At 35.1% G+C, this 18,980-nt stretch overlaps 1 protein-coding gene across 1 annotated transcript; it reads right to left on the reverse strand.

Moving 5' to 3' along the window:
• Window positions 1-12,684: 12,684 nt before the first annotated feature.
• LOC133869723 (shikimate O-hydroxycinnamoyltransferase-like) lies at window positions 12,685-18,468 on the reverse strand. Its single transcript, XM_062306799.1, has 2 exons — window positions 18,061-18,468; window positions 12,685-13,566 (listed from the first exon to the last, which is right to left on the reverse strand). The coding sequence occupies exons 1-2, from the start codon at window positions 18,466-18,468 to the stop codon at window positions 12,685-12,687; spliced, it is 1,290 nt and encodes a 429-aa protein (XP_062162783.1).
• Window positions 18,469-18,980: the final 512 nt, after the last annotated feature.

An 18,980-nucleotide genomic window follows, 5' to 3' on the forward strand; every position in this document is an offset into this window, starting at 1 on the left:
AAGACGCTAATTTAACTTAAATTAATAATTTACCCAAATTTCGTGTTTTAGTTATTACAAAATGTCTTGGACATTACAATTGTAGTTACTTGTGTGTGGTTGTCAATCACACAATAAAATTGTCTAGAAAGTACCATCATTAAAAATAAATGTAACCCATCTTCGAGTAGCACGGATCGTCTACCTAAGGTAGGGTGTAATACAATCTATCTACCCTAAGCATGGATTATCAAATTTATTAACTTAGTTTCACTTAAACAATGATTAAGTGTTGCTCATCTTAGGATTAGTACAAATCATCTACCTAAATTACAATAATCTAAGGTGTAGCATGACTTGTCTATCTTAGGCATGAACTATCAAAACCTCTTGTTGCATGTTCAAATAATACAATTGCATAACCATTACATTTATCATCTTTTGAACAATGAATATAATTTGATCACAATCAAGATAAGTCACTTTCTAAGACAAGACATATAAGAAATTCACCAAGATTGTATTTAACATTAAAACCAATTACAAAATTGCAATCCTCGTAATTATACAATCATCAATGCCCAAAATAAAAATTTCAAAGAAAAAACACAATTAAGCCATCAATACATGAATAGAGTTTATCAAAACTCTAAGAAGAAATTAGCCACCCATGGAGGTCCTTTAATCCATTGGAGTTGAAGCATCGTTCCCCATTTAGCTGTCCACGATCAAAATGTAGAGAAAATAAAAACTGGACACTCTCCCTTTCTTTTAAGTTCACTTTGTGTTTCTCTTTTAAAAACTAAACTAAAGACCTACTCCTATAAACTAACTAACTAAGCTGAGAGAGGTCCAAATGGACGTGGGGTGCCTTTTTATAGAGGTGAGCTTTACTTTATGGGAAGGAAAAGCATCTCCAAAGGTGCAGTAAACGTGCATCTCCAAGGGTTTAACAATTGCAAATTAAAGAGCTTAAATGTGAAACATTCAAGACCTATCACTTTGCTGACATGTTCTTAATTATTTCTCACTATATATATATTACTTTTGAAAAATAAAAGACTCCTTATTTACCGTGTGTGTGTGATCAATGTGTAACAAAATATATAAAATGAGGAATTTAAATAAGACAGAGCTAGTAACAAAGCAGTAACACTCACATACCCCGATGCAGCGATCGTAACTTTCACTCTGACGTGTACCTATACACGAACGCTTCCCAACCAAGTATCCTACCTGAAGGGGTCTTCAATGGATTCCTTTAGCTTAGGGCTCCTCCCTAACCTAGACTTTACACAATTAAGAACCACACACCGGGCAACTCTTAGAGAGCTAGCAGATTTTCACTATTTCTACCTAAACACCCTCTGTAAACTCAAGAGAATTCAATACCGAATTTTGTAAATAATACATGCCTAGAGACCTCTATTTATAGGCTTTAGAAAACCTAGTTCATCATTGGTTCAGAGTTCTTTGGACGGCGTGCGAACGGAGGCATAAAGCGTCTGGACGGTGAACTGTGCAACCGCATTTCCATAACACGCTTCAAGCTCTCTATATTAAGGCTGCGTCTGGACAGTGTTGCCCTAGCGTTCGGATGGTTGCAAGCTGTCTTCCCTATCCATGTTTGTAAAGGAGATCTGAATACTTCTCAAACTCTGACTGGCGTCTGAACAATGTTGCCCTTTCGTCCGGATGGATGCATGCTAAAATGCTGAGCTGTTCAGAAACTTCTTGACACAGATGGACGTTCGGACGTATCACTGAACCGTTTGGACGGAAGCAAGTGATCTGACTTTTGCTGAGTTGGAAACTGCAAAGAATCTTCCTGGAACTCTGAAATTGCCTTCTTAAAGCTTGTGACACTGAAACTTGTCATATTAAGGTCTTTTTCCGTATTAGAGAAATAAACTCTATATACTTGAAGATTCTGAAATAATACAGCATCCCTGTGAAAACAGCAATATTACATGATAGTGATTTTGTCAACAAAATGTTGCCAGTTTCAACTAGCGAGTTGGTCAATTTGACCATCTTAGCAAAAAAAATCTTTCTCAGCAGAATTTTTAGAAGCTAAAAATCAAAGAGTAAAAGAAATGTACCTTAGTGAAGCTTTGGATAGTATGCAATTGTTCATTGCATGAGAAAAATAACTATTTAGCATTAAGATGCAATAGGAAAACTTAGCACATATCAGACATAAACTCTTAATCATATATAAGCATATTCAATCAATGCACAATGAGCTGAGATATCAGGCAAAAAGACGTGAAATATCTGTAAAGCTATCAAAAAAAAAAAATCTGCATCTTCCCCCCCCTCCCTCCCCCCCCTTTTTATTATGTTGAAAAAAAGAATAAGACAGAAAAATAATAAAAATATGCTATGAGTAAAAGAGACAATATCTAGTCCTAGCATGTGAGGTAAGATCAAACCTGTCCTCAGGGAGAGAGGTTTAGAAATACCAAGACAAAAAAGTAGCTAGAGACATTTTCTCAAGACTGATAAGCGTCGAATGTTGCACATTCAAGCCCCTTAACTTATATATGTTAATTCCTTAGCATTGTTATTTGTTTGATTTTGTGTTGTTTTATTATTTTCAGGTTTTAAATAAAGATACAATTAATTCCATTGATTTTGGGCCTAAAGCACACTTTGAGAAGACCTAGAAGATATGTTTAAGCTTAACCAATCATAATAGAATACCTATATGATGTGGTTAAGTTTAATCAAATCAAGTGAAGGATTAAATCGGAATTTCTCCACTAAGAGTCAAAATCGGATTGGATTCAAATTTGGATTCTGCACGTGTCTCAGTATTTGGATCTTAAATTTTGAGTCAGATATCGGATTGCAATGAAATTGGTGGAGTTGGAAAGCTAATAAAAAATACAACAAATATGCAGAAATAGCTTTTCCCTAATTCAAACATTTACTATGTCAAAATCGCCCCGAAATAAAGGACCGCAATTCTGGCCGAATTTGGAATCCTTTTCCTACTTGGATTGAAGTTTCGATCTCCTACTTGGACAAGAAGACTCAAGAGCGATTTTTCTGGAATTTCAAGGGCTTCTAGGACTTGTGTGCTCCCTATAAATAGACCCCTAAGCTTCAAGATGAGGTGTGCTTGGTGCTTAGGATTGTGCTTAGATTTAGACAGAAAATTCTTCTCGGAGGCCTGACAAGTTGAAGAGGAGAAGAACATGGCAGGAGGCCATCCCAGTACTACGATGAGCGGCTAAATTCCTAATAGGGTGTTGATGTAGCCATTTCCAAGTAACAATGGTTTAATTGTATTTTAGTTTGAGATTTTCTCTATGCATGATGGTTGTATAACTGTGAGAATTGATTTTAATGTTTATATTCAATCATTATAAATTTCTTATCTTGTCTTAGAAAGTCTTTTATATTGATTGAACTAAATCCTTCATATTTTCTGTGATTATGTGAATGATTGATATACAACGGTTTTAATTGATATATGATCAAGAGGATTAGATAGACTATGCCTAGGGAAAACGGATTGTACTACACCCTAGTTTAGTGTAATTTAGGTATATAGTCTGTGCCAACTGAAGATGGGTTATACTATTTCATTGATTGTGTGTATATCCTATTAAAGACGTAGGTAGTCCATGCCTAGGGAAGACGGGTCGTACCGCATCTTAATGGTTAGGTGGACGGTCCGTGCCAACCGAAGATGGATTATACTTATTCTTTAGAGGTAATTTCTTGACTACTCGAGTAAGACGAGTCTTATATCATGCATAGTATGAATTTTCCTTGTTAATTTATTATTGACCATTGTTATGCGGTGAGTGGTGAAATCAATCCCCTATTCTTTATCTCATCCCTACTATCTTTAAATTTATGTCTTTTACTTTTATGCATTTATTTTTAGAAAACAAAAACCAAATCAAACATATTTTTAATTAAGTTATATTTAATCTCAAAAAGCTTGATAACAACACATACGCAGTCCTTGAGGTTCGACACCCTCTCTATAGCCTTATCCTACAAGGATTCGTCCTATTGCGAGTAGTTATTTATTATTGATATATTTTGGTAAACAAAAGACCACATCAATTTTTGGCGCCGTTGCTGGGGACTGCAAACGGTTATGTTATTAAGTTTTAAAAATTGAATTTAACTTGATACTTTTCTGTTTTTATTTTTATTTTTATTTTTTAATTTTGGTTTCTTTATTTTTATTTTTTGTTTTCAATCTTTGTTTTTATTTATTTATTTATTTATTTATTTTTTTTGTCAATTTAGTTCATGTGGGGAGGTATTCCAACACCCCATGGACCATGTTCATATTGCTATAGTCCTTATCACCATGTTAAAGATTGTCCTACTGCAGGACAATTTTCTAACTATTCTTATGAGCATATGAACACACAGTTGTCTAGACCGAGGAATGAGCCGTACTGTGATTCCTATAACCCGAGATGGAGCAACCAGTCTAATATCTCGTGGCAAGTTCAAGCTACTGAAAGTTATGCTCCACAATTTCATGAACTGTACCATCAAACATATCCACAGTTCAATGATCAAGTGACCTATCCACCATCTAACTTCCATCCTCCCCACCAGCAATGGCAATCATCTCCATATTGTGCTAAGTTTGAGGATAACTGGCAACCTTCTTCTCAGGCCACAACACCGCCTCGGTTTGATTCGGATTTTCGAGATCAGCTGTTGAAATTTATGAACAAGATGGATCAGATAGTGACCTCTGTCAGTCAGACATGGAACTCTCGCTCTGAATCCATTGCTAAGATAGATGCTGACGAAGAGGAGCCATCTCCCATCTACTGGCCTCCACAACAGCAGTCTCAAGCTACACCATCTACTCAGTCAGATTCTGACGTTCAAGTTCAAATGTTGAAACTTATGGGTGAGATCAATCAGAATTTGAAATCTCGGGGTCAGACATTGAACTCTCACTTCCAAGCCATTGCCAAGTTAGAGCTTCAGATGGAGCAGATGGCAAAGCAAATAGAAGAAGAAGAGTTTCAAAGATAATCAGAGGCTGATCTTGATAGATACTATGTGATGGATGAGAGTACTTCTTATCATGAGCAAACCATCACCACAATGAATAATGGAGAAGTGGTCAAAATTCAAGGGGAAGAGAAGAAGGAGGAGCAGATTAAGGCCCCACAAGCTCTACATCGGGCAAAAGGCGAGAAAGTGAGCACTGAGGCTCATATATCATCCACTCTTATTCTCGATAGGCCATATGAACCCCGAGCCCCTATTGCTTGTGATTTACCAAGAGGTCAGGAGAGTAGTTTGTTGGGGATATTAGAAGAGCAAAAAGAGACCATCAAGGTAGAAAACTTCCTTGTGTATTCTCCTCATTCTATTCCAGTCCATGATTTCCTTCCGGATGAGAAACTACTTAAGAATACTCAAAGGGATCTACCTCGATATGCGGGCATTTGGAATTACCATTTTGTAGGTAAACTTTATCCTCTCTGGTCCAAGAGAAGAAAAGATTGGTGCTTCAAATTTAAACTTAAGGGTCAAAGAACACTGAGCGCATCAAGGATGTGGATTCCGTTGGCTTGGCGGATCCCACATATTTTGACTAAATGAGTCAAGTTCATTGGTTTGAGCACAGACCCTGTACGCTCGAGTCCTCTATCAAGCCACGGTACACGATCTCCGTCCAGGTTTATCTTCTCCATTGTTGCTTCATTCTTAGTTTATATTTTTACAACAATGTGTTGCACTTTACTAGTATTTGGTTGGAGTATCACTATCTTTTTTAAGACATGTGTTTTTGCAATCAAGTTTGGGGGTATGATATGCCCCGCATCTGCTCATTCAGGTATTCCTATCCTCTTATTGTTATGTTCAGTTTTATACACACATTAGTGACAATGTGTGATTCAAGTTTGGGGATATGGAAGAATGAAACACTATCCAATATTTTGCTATGCTATTCTTGAGCATGACGTTGATTTTGAATTCTGATTCGTATTTCATTGGTGAGCTTAACATGATGAACACATGATCACTTGACTATGGAATTAAGAAGTTTTGTTAATTTCTTTGGCAGCATGAGATATTACTTGTTTCAATTTGATTCTCACAAGCACACTAGCACGTAGTCTGTGGGGTATGAAATTTGAAATCAGTTATGCCTGTTATCAATATCTTGGATGCAACTGAGTAACTTATTAGAGGAATAACCTCGGTATAAAGAAAAAATAAAAATAAAAAAATAAAAAAAAAATAAAAAAAAAGAAAGAAAGAAAGAAATAATAAAAGAAAGAAAGAAATAATAATAATATTGATCACTTTGAGCTTTTCACTGAGTAACCGGATCTCTTGCCTCATTAAGCATTGAGTGCTCGCGTCAAAAAGTGGAAGTTTTCTTTGATTGATAAAATGGCTAAGTTTGGCTTCGTAGCCTTTTTGACTTGAGTTAGTAAGTCTTTAGGGTGTTTTACACCTAATGCCCTAAAACCATCTGGTTTGGGAGTCATTGATCTAACACTCGTTACATGGGTCAATTAGAAAGCTTAAGGGAGCTAAGCATTGCACAGCCTGCATATATATTATAATAATAATAATAAATATATATGCCTTGGTTGTTTTATCTAATGGGGAGTCTAGCGAATTTTGAGTGTTGAACCATTCATGATTGAGATTAGTTTTGAAACCTCATGACTATATGTTAAATTCACTTTACACTAATTGAATCTTGTGATATCTCATAATGCCATGTTAGTAGCTTAATTTTTAATTCCTTGAAATTGTGAAGATGGAGTTTATTTTCTTAAACTTGCCAATGAATGAGAACCATTATTTTTATGATACTACATTCTTGGGGATAACATGGTAGGAACAATGTTTGTGGGTATCATTACTGGCAAACCCTCACGAGACTTCACTCGTCCACTAGGGAGTCCTACAGGTTTAAAGGCTTATTGCATGTACTAAATGCAATCGTACATCCCACGAAAGAATGATTTATCTTGTTGTTTTTCAATTTTATTTCATGTATTGTATTGCTAAGGGACTAGCAATATGTATGTTTGGGGGTGTGATAAGCGTCGAATGTTACACATTCAAGCCCCTTAACTTATATATATTAATTCCTTAGCATTGTTATTTGTTTGATTTTGTGTTGTTTTATTATTTTCAGGTTTTAAATAAAGATACAATTAATTCCATTGATTTTGGGCTTAAAGTACACTTTGAGAAGACCTAGAAGATATGTTTAAGCTTAACCAATCATAATAGAATACCTATATGATGTGGTTAAGTTTAATCAAATCAAGTGAAGGATTAAATCGGAATTTCTCCACTAAGAGTCAAAATCGGATTGGATTCAAATTTGGATTCTGCACATGTCTCAGTATTTGGATCATAAATTTTGAGTCAGATATCGGATTGCAATGAAATTGGTGGAGTTGGAAAGCTAATAAAAAATACAACAAATATGACAGAAATAGCTTTTCCCTAATTCGAAAATTTACTATGTCAAAATCGCCGCGAAATAAAGGACCGCAATTCTGGCCGAATTTGGAATCCTTTTCCTACTTGGATTGAAGTTTCAATCTCTTACTTGGACAAGAAGACTCAAGCGATTTTTCTGGAATTCCAAGGGCTTCTAGGACTTGTGTGCTCCCTATAAATAGACCCCTAAGCTTCAAGATGAGGTGTGCTTAGTGCTTGGGCTTGTGCTTAGATTTAGACAGAAAATTCTTCTCGGAGGCCTGACAAGTTGAAGAGGAGAAGAACATGGCAGGAGGCCATCCCAGCACTACGATGAGCGGCTAAATTCCTAATAGGGTGTTGATGTAGCCATTTCCAGGTAACAATGGTTTAGTTTGGGATTTTCTCTATGGATGATGGTTGTATAACTGTGAGAATTGATTTTAATGTTTATATTCAATCATTATGAAATTCTTATCTTGTCTTAGAAAGTCTTTTATATTGATTGAATTCAATCCTTCATATTTTCTGTAATTATGTGAATGATTGACATACAACGGTTTTAATTGATATATGATCAAGAGGATTAGATAGACCATGCCTAGGGGAGACGGATTGTACTACACCCTAGTTTAGTGTAATTTAGGTAGACAGACTGTGCCAACCGAAGATGAGTTATACTATTCCATTGATTATGTGTATATCCTATTAAAGACGTAGGTAGTCCATGCCTAGGGAAGATGGGTCGTACCGCATCTTAGTGGTTAGGTGGACGGTCTGTGCCAACCGAAGATGGATTATACTTATTCTTTAGAGGTAATTTCTTGACTACTCGAGTAAGACGAGTCTTATATCATGCATAGTATGAATTTTCCTTATTAATTTATGATTGACCATTGTTATGCGGTGAGTGGTGAAATCAATCCCCTATTCTTTATCTCGTCCCTACTATCTTTAAATTTATGTCTTTTACTTTTATGCATTTATTTTTAGAAAACAAAAACCAAATCAAACATATTTTTAATTAAGTTATATTTAATCTCAAAAAGCTTGATAACAACACATACGCAGTCCTTGAAGTTCGACACCCTCTCTATAGCCTTATCCTACAAGGATTTGTCCTATTGCGAGTAGTTATTTATTATTGATATATTTTGGTAAACAAAAGACCACATCAAAGACAACAAGAGAAAATATGCGGATAGAAAATATATGGTTCCACAAACAGAATGCAAAGCATAAACTAGTTATGGCAATATAAACAATGCAATGCAACCATACTTGACATGCACTAAGATTTATGAACCAAAATCCTAGACATGGTGAGACTGCAGCTTTATTAGGTAAGTCCACTCCCCCTTAAGGAGCAAATGGTCTCATCCTTCCTTACCAATACCTTATTTACCTGAGAGGCAGGGTTGTAAGCCATGTCCAAATTGTTCAATCTGACTAGGAAACTTTCTATCATGTTGACAAGCCCTTCATAGATCTAATTCTTCTTGGGCTTAGGAGGCTTCACTCTAAAGCATTTGGTCTTGATGTGGCCATACTTACCACAGTGACGGCATGAGGGGGAACCCTTTTGAGGATATTGCCATTTTTGTTGAAAAGCATGATAAGGCATGTAAGGTTTAGAGCTAGACTTACCTGCCTTTGGCTCTTGTTTCTTGATTCGAGGCTTCTGATGCCGGATCTGATGATAGTGTGGCCTAATGCGTCCTGTGACACCACAATGATGGCAGGTAAGCTGACTTTGTTTGTTGAAATACTTCTTGACAGGCTTTGCAATTTTAAGGTTAGCATTCTTACACAAAACAAAACTCTTACCTTCTTGAGATAAATGTCTCCTATGAGGTCTGTGAGATTTCAACAAATAACAATTTGGTCTAATATGACCAATCTTCCCACAAATGACAAATAGAAACAAACTTACCTTGTGTACCTGATTCCTTGGATTTAGACTTCACACAGTCAATTAAGCAAGAATTTTTATAATTATCTAAACAAGCTGTATCTACTATCACAAGCTTAATAACTATAGAATCTAGTTGTGAAGTAGAAGTACTCAAATTAGGCTGGTTAGAAATATCTGTATGAATACAAAGCATGCTTTTTAAATTATCACTAGAGAATTTTTTTCAAGAGATTTTCAGATTCTTTTAATTTATTCTCAAGTGTATCAATAGTGTTAAACAACATGGTATTCCCAGATTTCAAAGAGTCAATCAAAGCATGTGATTTAGACAATTTAATGATTAAAGACTCTTTTTTTTTGCTTAACCTTTTTGAGCTCTTTATTAGAATTTTTACTCAATTTAAGAAAAACCTCAAGAAACTCATTATCAGAATTCTCTTCAGATAGCTGAGAAGAATTCATGATAAAATGTGTCAACAAAAATATGGATCACACTCAGGAAATTAATCCAAACATGAGCGTACCCGCTCTGATACCAATTGAAAAATAAGACTCCTTATTTACTGAGTCTGTGTGATCAATGTGTAACAAAATATCTAAAATGCGGAATTTAAATAAGACAAATATTTTGTTAAAGAAGTGAAAACTCAATTAAGAGAAAAACCACTTCAGGGCAGCCAAATCCAAGAATTCCATTATTCAGAAAACAAAGTTAGTAACAATGCAGTAACACTCACATACCCCGATGCAGCGATCATACCTTGCACTCTGACGTGTACCTATACACGAACGCTTCCCAACCAGGTCTCCTACCTTAAGTGGTCTTCAATGGATTTGTTTAGCTTAGGGCTCCTCCCTGAAGGGGTCTTCAATGGATTCCTTTAACTTAGGGCTCCTCCCTAAGTTAGACTTTACAAGATCAAGAATCACATAGCGGGCAACTCTTAAAGAGCTAGTAGACTTTCACTATTTTTACCTAAACACCCTCTCTAAGCTCAAGAGAATTCAATACTGAATTCTGTAAATAATACATACCTAGAGACCTCTATTTATAGGCTTTAGAAAACCTAATTCATCACTGATTCAGAATTTTCTCTGGGCGGCGTCTGGACGGCGGCATAGAGCGTCCGGAAGGTGAACTGTGCAACCGCCTTTCCATAACGCGCTTCACGCTCTCCATATTAAGGTCGTGTCCGGACGATGTTGCCCTAGCGTTCGGACGGTTACAAGCTGTCTTCCCAATCCATGTTTGTAAAGGAAATCTGAATACTTCTTGAACTCTAACTGCCGTCCAAATGGTGTTTCCTTTTCATCCGGACGGATGCATGTTGAAACGCTGAGCTGTTTAGAAATTTCTCGACACAGATGGGTGTCCGGACGCATCACTGGATCGTCCGGACAGAAGTAAAGGATCCGAATTTTGCTTAGTTGAAAACTGCATAGAATCTTCTTGAAACTCTGAAATTGCCTTATTGAAGCTTGTGACACTGAAACTTGTCATATTAAGGCATTTTTCGTATTAGAGAAATAAACACTAAATACTTGAAGATTCTAAAATAATACAGCATCTTTGTGAAAACAACAACATTACATGATAGTGATTTTGTCAACAAAATGTAGCCAATAAAACTAACAATTTTTATTGTATGGACTAACGAACGGGAATACCCACTGGACTGACAAATCCAGAAATCCTAACAATTGGCATGTCATTCATTTATTTTCTCTAATTCACGCTTTATAAAAGTCTTCAAATAAGGATAAATTCTTTCTTGACCACAAAAATTAAAATTGTTATCCAACATGCTAAAACCGACATTCAAATTATATTAATAGGGGAATTTGATAGAAAATTTTCAATCCCAAAAAAATCAACATAACTAATTTCATTATTGCTCAACTGGAACCCTTCATTATGCGAACTTTCATCAAACACATGGTAGTAATTATTTTCTTCAATAAATTTGATTGTATCAACCACAAAAGTTACCTCTTTCAATAAATCTTTTTCGTCAGGATAGATGTCATAAATTGGTAAAGAGACCCCCAATCTACAAAAAAATTTCTTCAACAAATTCATCTCCCTCCTTCACATGAGATGTGCTTGAGACTAGCTAACAACAGTCAAGGCAATGAGAGGCATAAAATTCTGAAAGCTCAACACTAAATCCTATGTCTCCATACTGCTTATCCTGAACACGTTGTTTCCGAATCAGAGCATGATTGTGATACGGGTTCTCGAAATTTGATTCTAAATCGCGACGGTCAATATTGCAATGCATCTCCATGTTTTGCGTCGCTAGACACGGGGTTAACTCCACAACCTGTTTCTGCAAGTCTTCAATCATCACATCTTGTACACTAGATTTATGGTAGGAGATTACCTCATTTGGAACCTATCAACTCCAACCACAACCATCAGTCATGAAAACTGATGAAAAATTACCCCAATGAGACACTAAGCTCTGTTGCCAATTAACGCGGGGAAGAAATAAGATTATTCTGACAACGTCTGATAGCAACAGATTTAATAATTGAATACTGGAAATGAATCTCAGGAAGAAGAAAAATAACAGTTAGGGAAGAGAAATGGTCTAGTCGCCCCAATGAAGCAAATAGAGAATAACTCTGAAGACTGAAATATTATTGATACTAAAAAAGTGAATTGTTCCATTGAGTGTGTATCCCTTATATAGACTAAGATACACCCCTAATTTAACAAGGTAAAAAACAAAAACAAAATCTAAACTAAACTAAACTAAACAAATCCTAATTGGAAAAGGAAAACTAAAACACATGCATAAATGGAAGAAGGAAAATCTATTCATAATGGAAAAGGAAAAACCAAATCCTTATTGAAAATGAAAACTACAACACATATGCATAAATAAAATAAAAACAACACCAATGTTGTTCTTCTCATGTGTCACAACTACAAGAGTTGAATACTTAATAATTTTCTCATACGCTTTATTTATAGCTCAATGGCTTTATATAGAGATTACATGAAAGAAATAGACTTGAATAGAAATACATGAATATAAGATAACTAATGAAATATAACTACTAATTTACTAAAGTCCTAATGAGATAATATCTCTTATTCTCAATTAAGAGAGTCTTCCAGACTCCTTCTGGCGTAGGGTTGTACACCCTAACAGAATGTGGCAGATTATTAAATCAAAGATACACTTGTTTCAAAGTCCACTTCAATCTAAAATCTAGATATTCAACTAATTAAAATAAGTCCCATTGACAAGAGCACTAGGAAATTAAGAAACACGTACAGCCACCTTAGGAAGAGTTGATCTTCAAGCTAGCGTTTAATCTCCTGATCAGAATTGATACAACAAGTTCTCAAACACTTTCGTATGCGCAGATTGCAGAGCTATAGCAATTGATAAGCTGCCGTCATTAGTTGGACTTGGTAATATATACGACAGCCCCTCGTACGGAATCCCACCAGGCCCCATGAATATCGGCCTACCCCACCCGAAATCAGCATCATGGATTGGCAGCCTGCTCCAGCTAGTGATATTAAGATTTGGACATCGATAAGTATGAGCCCCACGAGCAAGAGCCGATAGGTCTGGCTGAAGCTCTAGATAGTCAAGCGTCGATTTCATATACTCGTCGTCCATCCGCGCCAATGCATTGTGAATCTTGCTTGCAGCATACGACGTCGGTTTAGACTGGAGATCACCTGCTAAAGCTATTGGAGTGGCCATGAAGATGGCATTGCCAAAGTAACCAGGCGGGAGTGGAGGACGCAATTTGGACCGTCCATCGACTGCAACGTACAATTTGGTCTCTTGATCGTCGGGAAGTTCACGTGCCTTGCTTACGCATTTCCACAGGTGACCTGACAGTATCTCATATGAGCTATAGTTGACTGTGTTGGTACCATCTTTAGACTTGGCTTTGAGCGCGTTCAGTTGGTCCCTAGTTATTTTGAACATTGAGACCGTTGTACTCACTATGGACTGAAGAGGGGTTTTCATCGGAGGGGAAGGCTGGTATTCAACGTGCTGGAATGCAGGTTGAGGTGGATTCCGGGCACGGAGAAGGGACCGGTTTATGAATGGTGGAATAGTTAGATCAAGTCCCCTAGCCATATCTGACCATGTGTTCACAAAGTGGAGCCCAGAAAACCCATCAGCAAGAATGTGTTGCGTACCGATACCAAGTGAGACCCCGCCGCATTTAAAATATGTTACCTGCATGCATGCATGGAGAAAATGTCAAAAGCATAGAGTTGGTAAGCTCAATTGGTCAACTGAAGTGAGTGGACGCACGCATGCAAGTTGAATAAACTCCACATATAACTGTTCTAATCATTACTTCAAATCTTTCTCTGTTTGGGGTTTTAGAAAATAAAAGAAAATTTAAACGAGCTAGAGCTCGAGCTCGTTTATTTTATAAATACTTGTCGAATTTGAGTCGATCGAGTTCGAACCCCCTGAGAAAGCAACGAGCCGATGGTTTGAAAATTTCACCGAGGGACAAATGTTCTCCCTTTGCTTCCTTCTACAGGTCTGTCAAGAGAAATAGAAGAAAGAAAGCGATGGAGAGAGAGAAAGGAGAGAAAAAGCGAGGGAAGAAATAAGAGGCTTTTTGGAGGAATATGTTGTTTTCACAAAACTGTTGCGTTAGTTTCTTAATTTAAACACCTCTTTTATTTTTAAAGTTTAGTTATTTAATTTTTGTCGTTATTATGGCCAATTTAGAATTTTAGAATTAGATTTAAATATTCTAGTGTAATATTGTTATATTCAAGTTATTATAGAAAAATTATAATAGTGTATTTGTAATGCTCAAATAAAATTGAAAATTTACAATAGTCCATCATAATGCCCAAGTAACATCATAATATTTTAAAAAAATATTTGTATTTATGTCGTAATAATACCGATATGAAAATACGAGCAAATATTACGATTAGTGGTCATAATGCCCAAATAACAATGCGATGACATAAATAGACCGTCATAATGCCCAAGTGACTTTACGACCTCCAAGATATATCGTTACTTTGCCGAAATAAACAATTAGAATATAGCAACATGCTTAAGATAACGAAAGAACTTGACCCTGAATATTTATTTTATGAATTCATATAGTTATTTACTTTCGATGAGTGTGATGTGTTTTAAAATGTTTTGATATTTTATGATATCAAATGAACAGCCTTATGATCATTTAGCTTTGATGTGTTTAATGTGTTTTAAGATGTTTTTAAATCAAGATTTATGAAATGAAATGTTGACAATTACAACATGATTAACGAAAAGAAATAAATGGATTTAAGAAGGAAAAATGATAATGCATAGTGATGATAGCTAGGGGCGAGCCCCTAAGAAAATAAAAAAGGGCGAGTCCCTAAAACGATGAAAAGGGCTAGCCCCAAGAAAATAAAAAGGGACGAGTTACTAAGATAATGTATATGAGACTATTCCCATTATAAGAAGGGACGATTCCCAATGTATGAAGGAACGATTGCCTATAATTAATGAAGAGAACAATTATTTAGAAAGTTAATTAGAACAAAGAAAAGAAAAAGAAAAATAAATAAATTTCATTGCATATGTTTTATTGATGTTATGAATGGCTTTCTTGCTTTAACATGTGTGAACAACTAAGATTATGTGTAGCAAAAGAAAATGTCAAGAAAAAAGATATATATATATCAGGAACTTGGAGTGTAGACTTGGGATAAGTTTGTCTTGATAGTTGGATTTTTTTTTTTTTTTTTTTTTTTTTTTTTTTTTTTATGCCGTATGTGATATATATATATATATATATATATATATATATATATATATATATATATATATATATATATATATATATATATATATTGAGAATTTGTTCAGGATATTTTAATGCGTTATATAAGGCAATAGTAGTAATTTCTCAGCTTTGGAAAAAAAAGAAAGGTCAGGCTATTACAGTTTGGTATCAAAGATGTTTGGCTCTAAAATCTTTATAAAATCCTTATTAAAATTTGATAAAAACCTTGTAGAAGCTTTAGAAATTAAAAGACCTACTTAGTAAATAATATTATAAACTTGGAAAAGTCGATAAATATCTTGGAACTATGCCGCCTAGAAAACATGTACCGAGTGAGAGAAGCGGAACCGGAGGTACCGACTTTAATCTTAGTGATGGTGTTCCCCCATCGTCTATTACTAGATCTTACTAGATCTCTTGCTTGTGTTATAGCTATTAGCTATGTATGTAACATTTGTGTTAAGCTATAGACTATGGTATAATTAGTGTTAAGCTATATCTCGATTTATCTTGATGGAACACTTTCCACCATCTATGCGAGTAATTCTCTAAGAAAACTTTTGTCCATCTCTTGTCCCTCCATCTTTGTAAGGACAAGAGAGGGCCGAAACAAAAGTCTTCCTTCTATCATTATTCCCATCTAGTAACCTTTTGATTAATTATAATAAATAATAGTGCACCGTAACCTCATTAGCTCGAATTTTTTTTTTCTCTAAAATAATTCAGAAAAAAAAAAAAAGAAAGAAAAGATGAGCAACTATAGTACTATATACATGGACGGGGAAAATAATAAATTTTTAAAATAATGTAAGTATTTATATTTTTTTTTTTTTTATCAATTTAAATTTTTTGAGATTAAGGTACTTAACAACAAACAATTGCTACGCTTCCCTTAATTCACATCATACTCAATACCCAATATTATTAGTGGCAGGAAAACAAACTTTTTTTTTTTTTTTTTGTTAAGCCTTTTATTTTATGTCTCGAAAAAAAAAATATTAACAAACTATTTCAAATATAAAACACTTCTAAAAGACAGAAAACACTCTTCATCAAAATATAAAAATAATGTTTACCATTATCTCATGAACACTTTTTTAATATAAAATAAATTTAAAATTTTCCATTAAAAAAATGACAGCACCTATACTGTAATTTTTTTTAGAGTAATGATTCACTACCACCTAAATATACAACTTTTCACCACCTTGTCTATGTGGCAAGGTGGTCTCTCACCTTAATTTATTTTTAAAAAATAAAAAAACTCAAAAAGTAGTGGGGGACCACCTTGCCACATAGGCAAGGTGGTGAAAAATTGTATATTTGGGTGGCATTGAATCATTATTCTTTTTTTTATAGCACATAAGCCAAATTCAACCAACAAAGCCAAAAATAAAAATCGTCTCAAATGAAATAAAGCAAAACTATTTCATATAAGCACACCTTTAAACGTACAAAACAAAATTGCATCTTAATTATGAAATAACTCTTATTTATGCTCCGTTTGTTTCGGCGTAAAATGATTTCTGAAAAATGATTTCGGCATTTTACGGTAGTTGGTAGAGGCAAAAATAATGGTCAACAAAAATCATTTTCGGTTTGACCATATAACCTTTATTAATTTTTGGAAAATGATTTACGGTTTTAAAAACTGTAAATCATTTTTCAAAATTAAACTCTCCTTCCATGTACGCACATTTAATTTTTGGAAAATGGCCTGGATCCGGCCGAATTTGGTCAAAATGGCTGGGATCCGGAGGAGTGTGGCCGGAATCAGGCAATTTTGGCCAGATCCAGCCAAACGTCTTCGACGAAATCTAGCAACGGCGACTGGACGTTACCGGATTCTGGCAACAGTTGCATTTTTTCCTTCTCTAATTTTTTCGTGCGAACCAAATGTTGAAAAACATTTTTGAAAAAATTATTTTTTTTTAAAATGATTTCATCGAAAATATTTTTCGACAAAAGTTATTTTACATTGAAACAAACAGAGCATTAATTTTTTTTAAATGAAAATGCTCTTATTTTTAGAGGCGGACCAAAAAAGAGAAAAAAAGAAACACAATAATAAATATCACAGAAGTTGTACTCAACCACGGTTAATTAATTGCTAAAGTTAATAAATTCCAGCCCGTCACCCTATACGTACCCCCACAGAAAAGTACAACTTCCAAAATTAAAGCCAGTAATTAAAGGCCGGCCGGACCACACTACTCCATTGCCCAGATATATATATATATATATATATATATATATATATATATATATATATATATATATATATATATATACATATGCGGCTATTATTGTGTACGTACTCCTGTAAAGCAAAACACGTGTTTTGTATTTAGTTTTTAGCATTAATTGTGGTACCCAAATCAGTTTAAAAACTAAAGGTAATAATTGAACATTATTTAAATATATAATTTTTTATTACCTTGTTCATGTGATAAGTTGATCTATCACCTTAATTTATTTTTTAAAAATTTAAAATAAAAAACTCAAAAAAATAGTGAGAGGCTACCTTACTCCTTTTGAGATGAATAATGATTAAATAATTAAATTTATGTTATCAGCTTAATTAATTTTTTTGGATAAATGGTGATTTAACATGATCATGAGTTTGAAGTTTAACTTTATAATTCACCCTAAATTTTAATTAAACATTTTAAGTATTGGCCCTCACCTATTAGAAATGACACAATTTAAATTTTTAAGATAAATGATAATAAGTAAAACTTTTGAAACAAATAATAATAGTGATGATTTAGTAAGTATGATGTGTCAACAGGCTAAAATGAGTTTGAGATGAAAATGTAACATGCAGCATTTCTTTAAATAAAGATAATAAATAGTTGTATCCAACACAAAACATTAAAACAAATAAGAAAAAAAAAAAAAAAAAGACCTCACGTATATACCTGCAAGACCACGAGGGGAAAAGACCTGATCCCTATAGAATCGTCAACCGCGGGAATGAGCTGCCGGAGCTCCAATGTGGGCGCAAAGTTGCCGAGATCATCTAGGGCGGAGCCGGTCTCGGCCTCAACGAAGAGCACGCCCTCGGCATTACAATCAATCTCGATCCTGCGGTCTTCGTCCAGCTTGAGTCGGCCGGCCAAGGGGTAGAAGGGCACGAGGACCTTGCTGAGGGCCTCCTTGAGCACACTCGCATCAAAGAAGTTGGGTGCGCCTGTTGGCCGGTAGAAATACACGCTCGGGGTGTGGAAGCGGGACACCACCAGGTCCAGGTTCGAGTTCCATAGCGCGCGCTTCGGGGTTTCCCCTCCCGGCCGCACCATTGTGGACTTCTTCACATTTATCATCATTTTTGCTTTACTTTCTTTGCTCTTGTTAACCTGCGCCGCTTCTGGCCACTCCCAGGAAGAGAGATGGTATCACCACAACTGTTTATAGCATATTGTAAGCTTAGACTTGGTGGAAATTAGAAACTTACCCGTTTCGTGAACTAAGAAGAACTCAGATTTCGGCACGAAAGATTTCAAGTAAAATCTTGTTATTTAGTAGAATGTCTCTCGTATACTTCGCTCCAACTTTTATAATCTAAAAGTTCAATTTTACTCCCATATCGTATCGGTTGTATCGAAGTATATACTATAACCATTTATTATATACATTACTCATATCTGTTAATTTAATTTTCCATAGAAAAAAAATATTTTAATTCAGTAATTTTCGTTGACCCACTATCGCTAACCTACGTGCGCCGGCGCGAGGCCACGAATCTGTCAATCAGAGGTCCTAGTGGAGAAAGTTTAAATTCTTCGTATCTCTTTACCGACGTTCCGTCTGAATGGAAGAAGTTTATGACCTAAAGCAT

Source organism: Alnus glutinosa, chromosome 5 (assembly GCF_958979055.1).
Source record: "Alnus glutinosa chromosome 5, dhAlnGlut1.1, whole genome shotgun sequence".
Taxonomy (NCBI): Eukaryota; Viridiplantae; Streptophyta; class Magnoliopsida; order Fagales; family Betulaceae; genus Alnus; species Alnus glutinosa.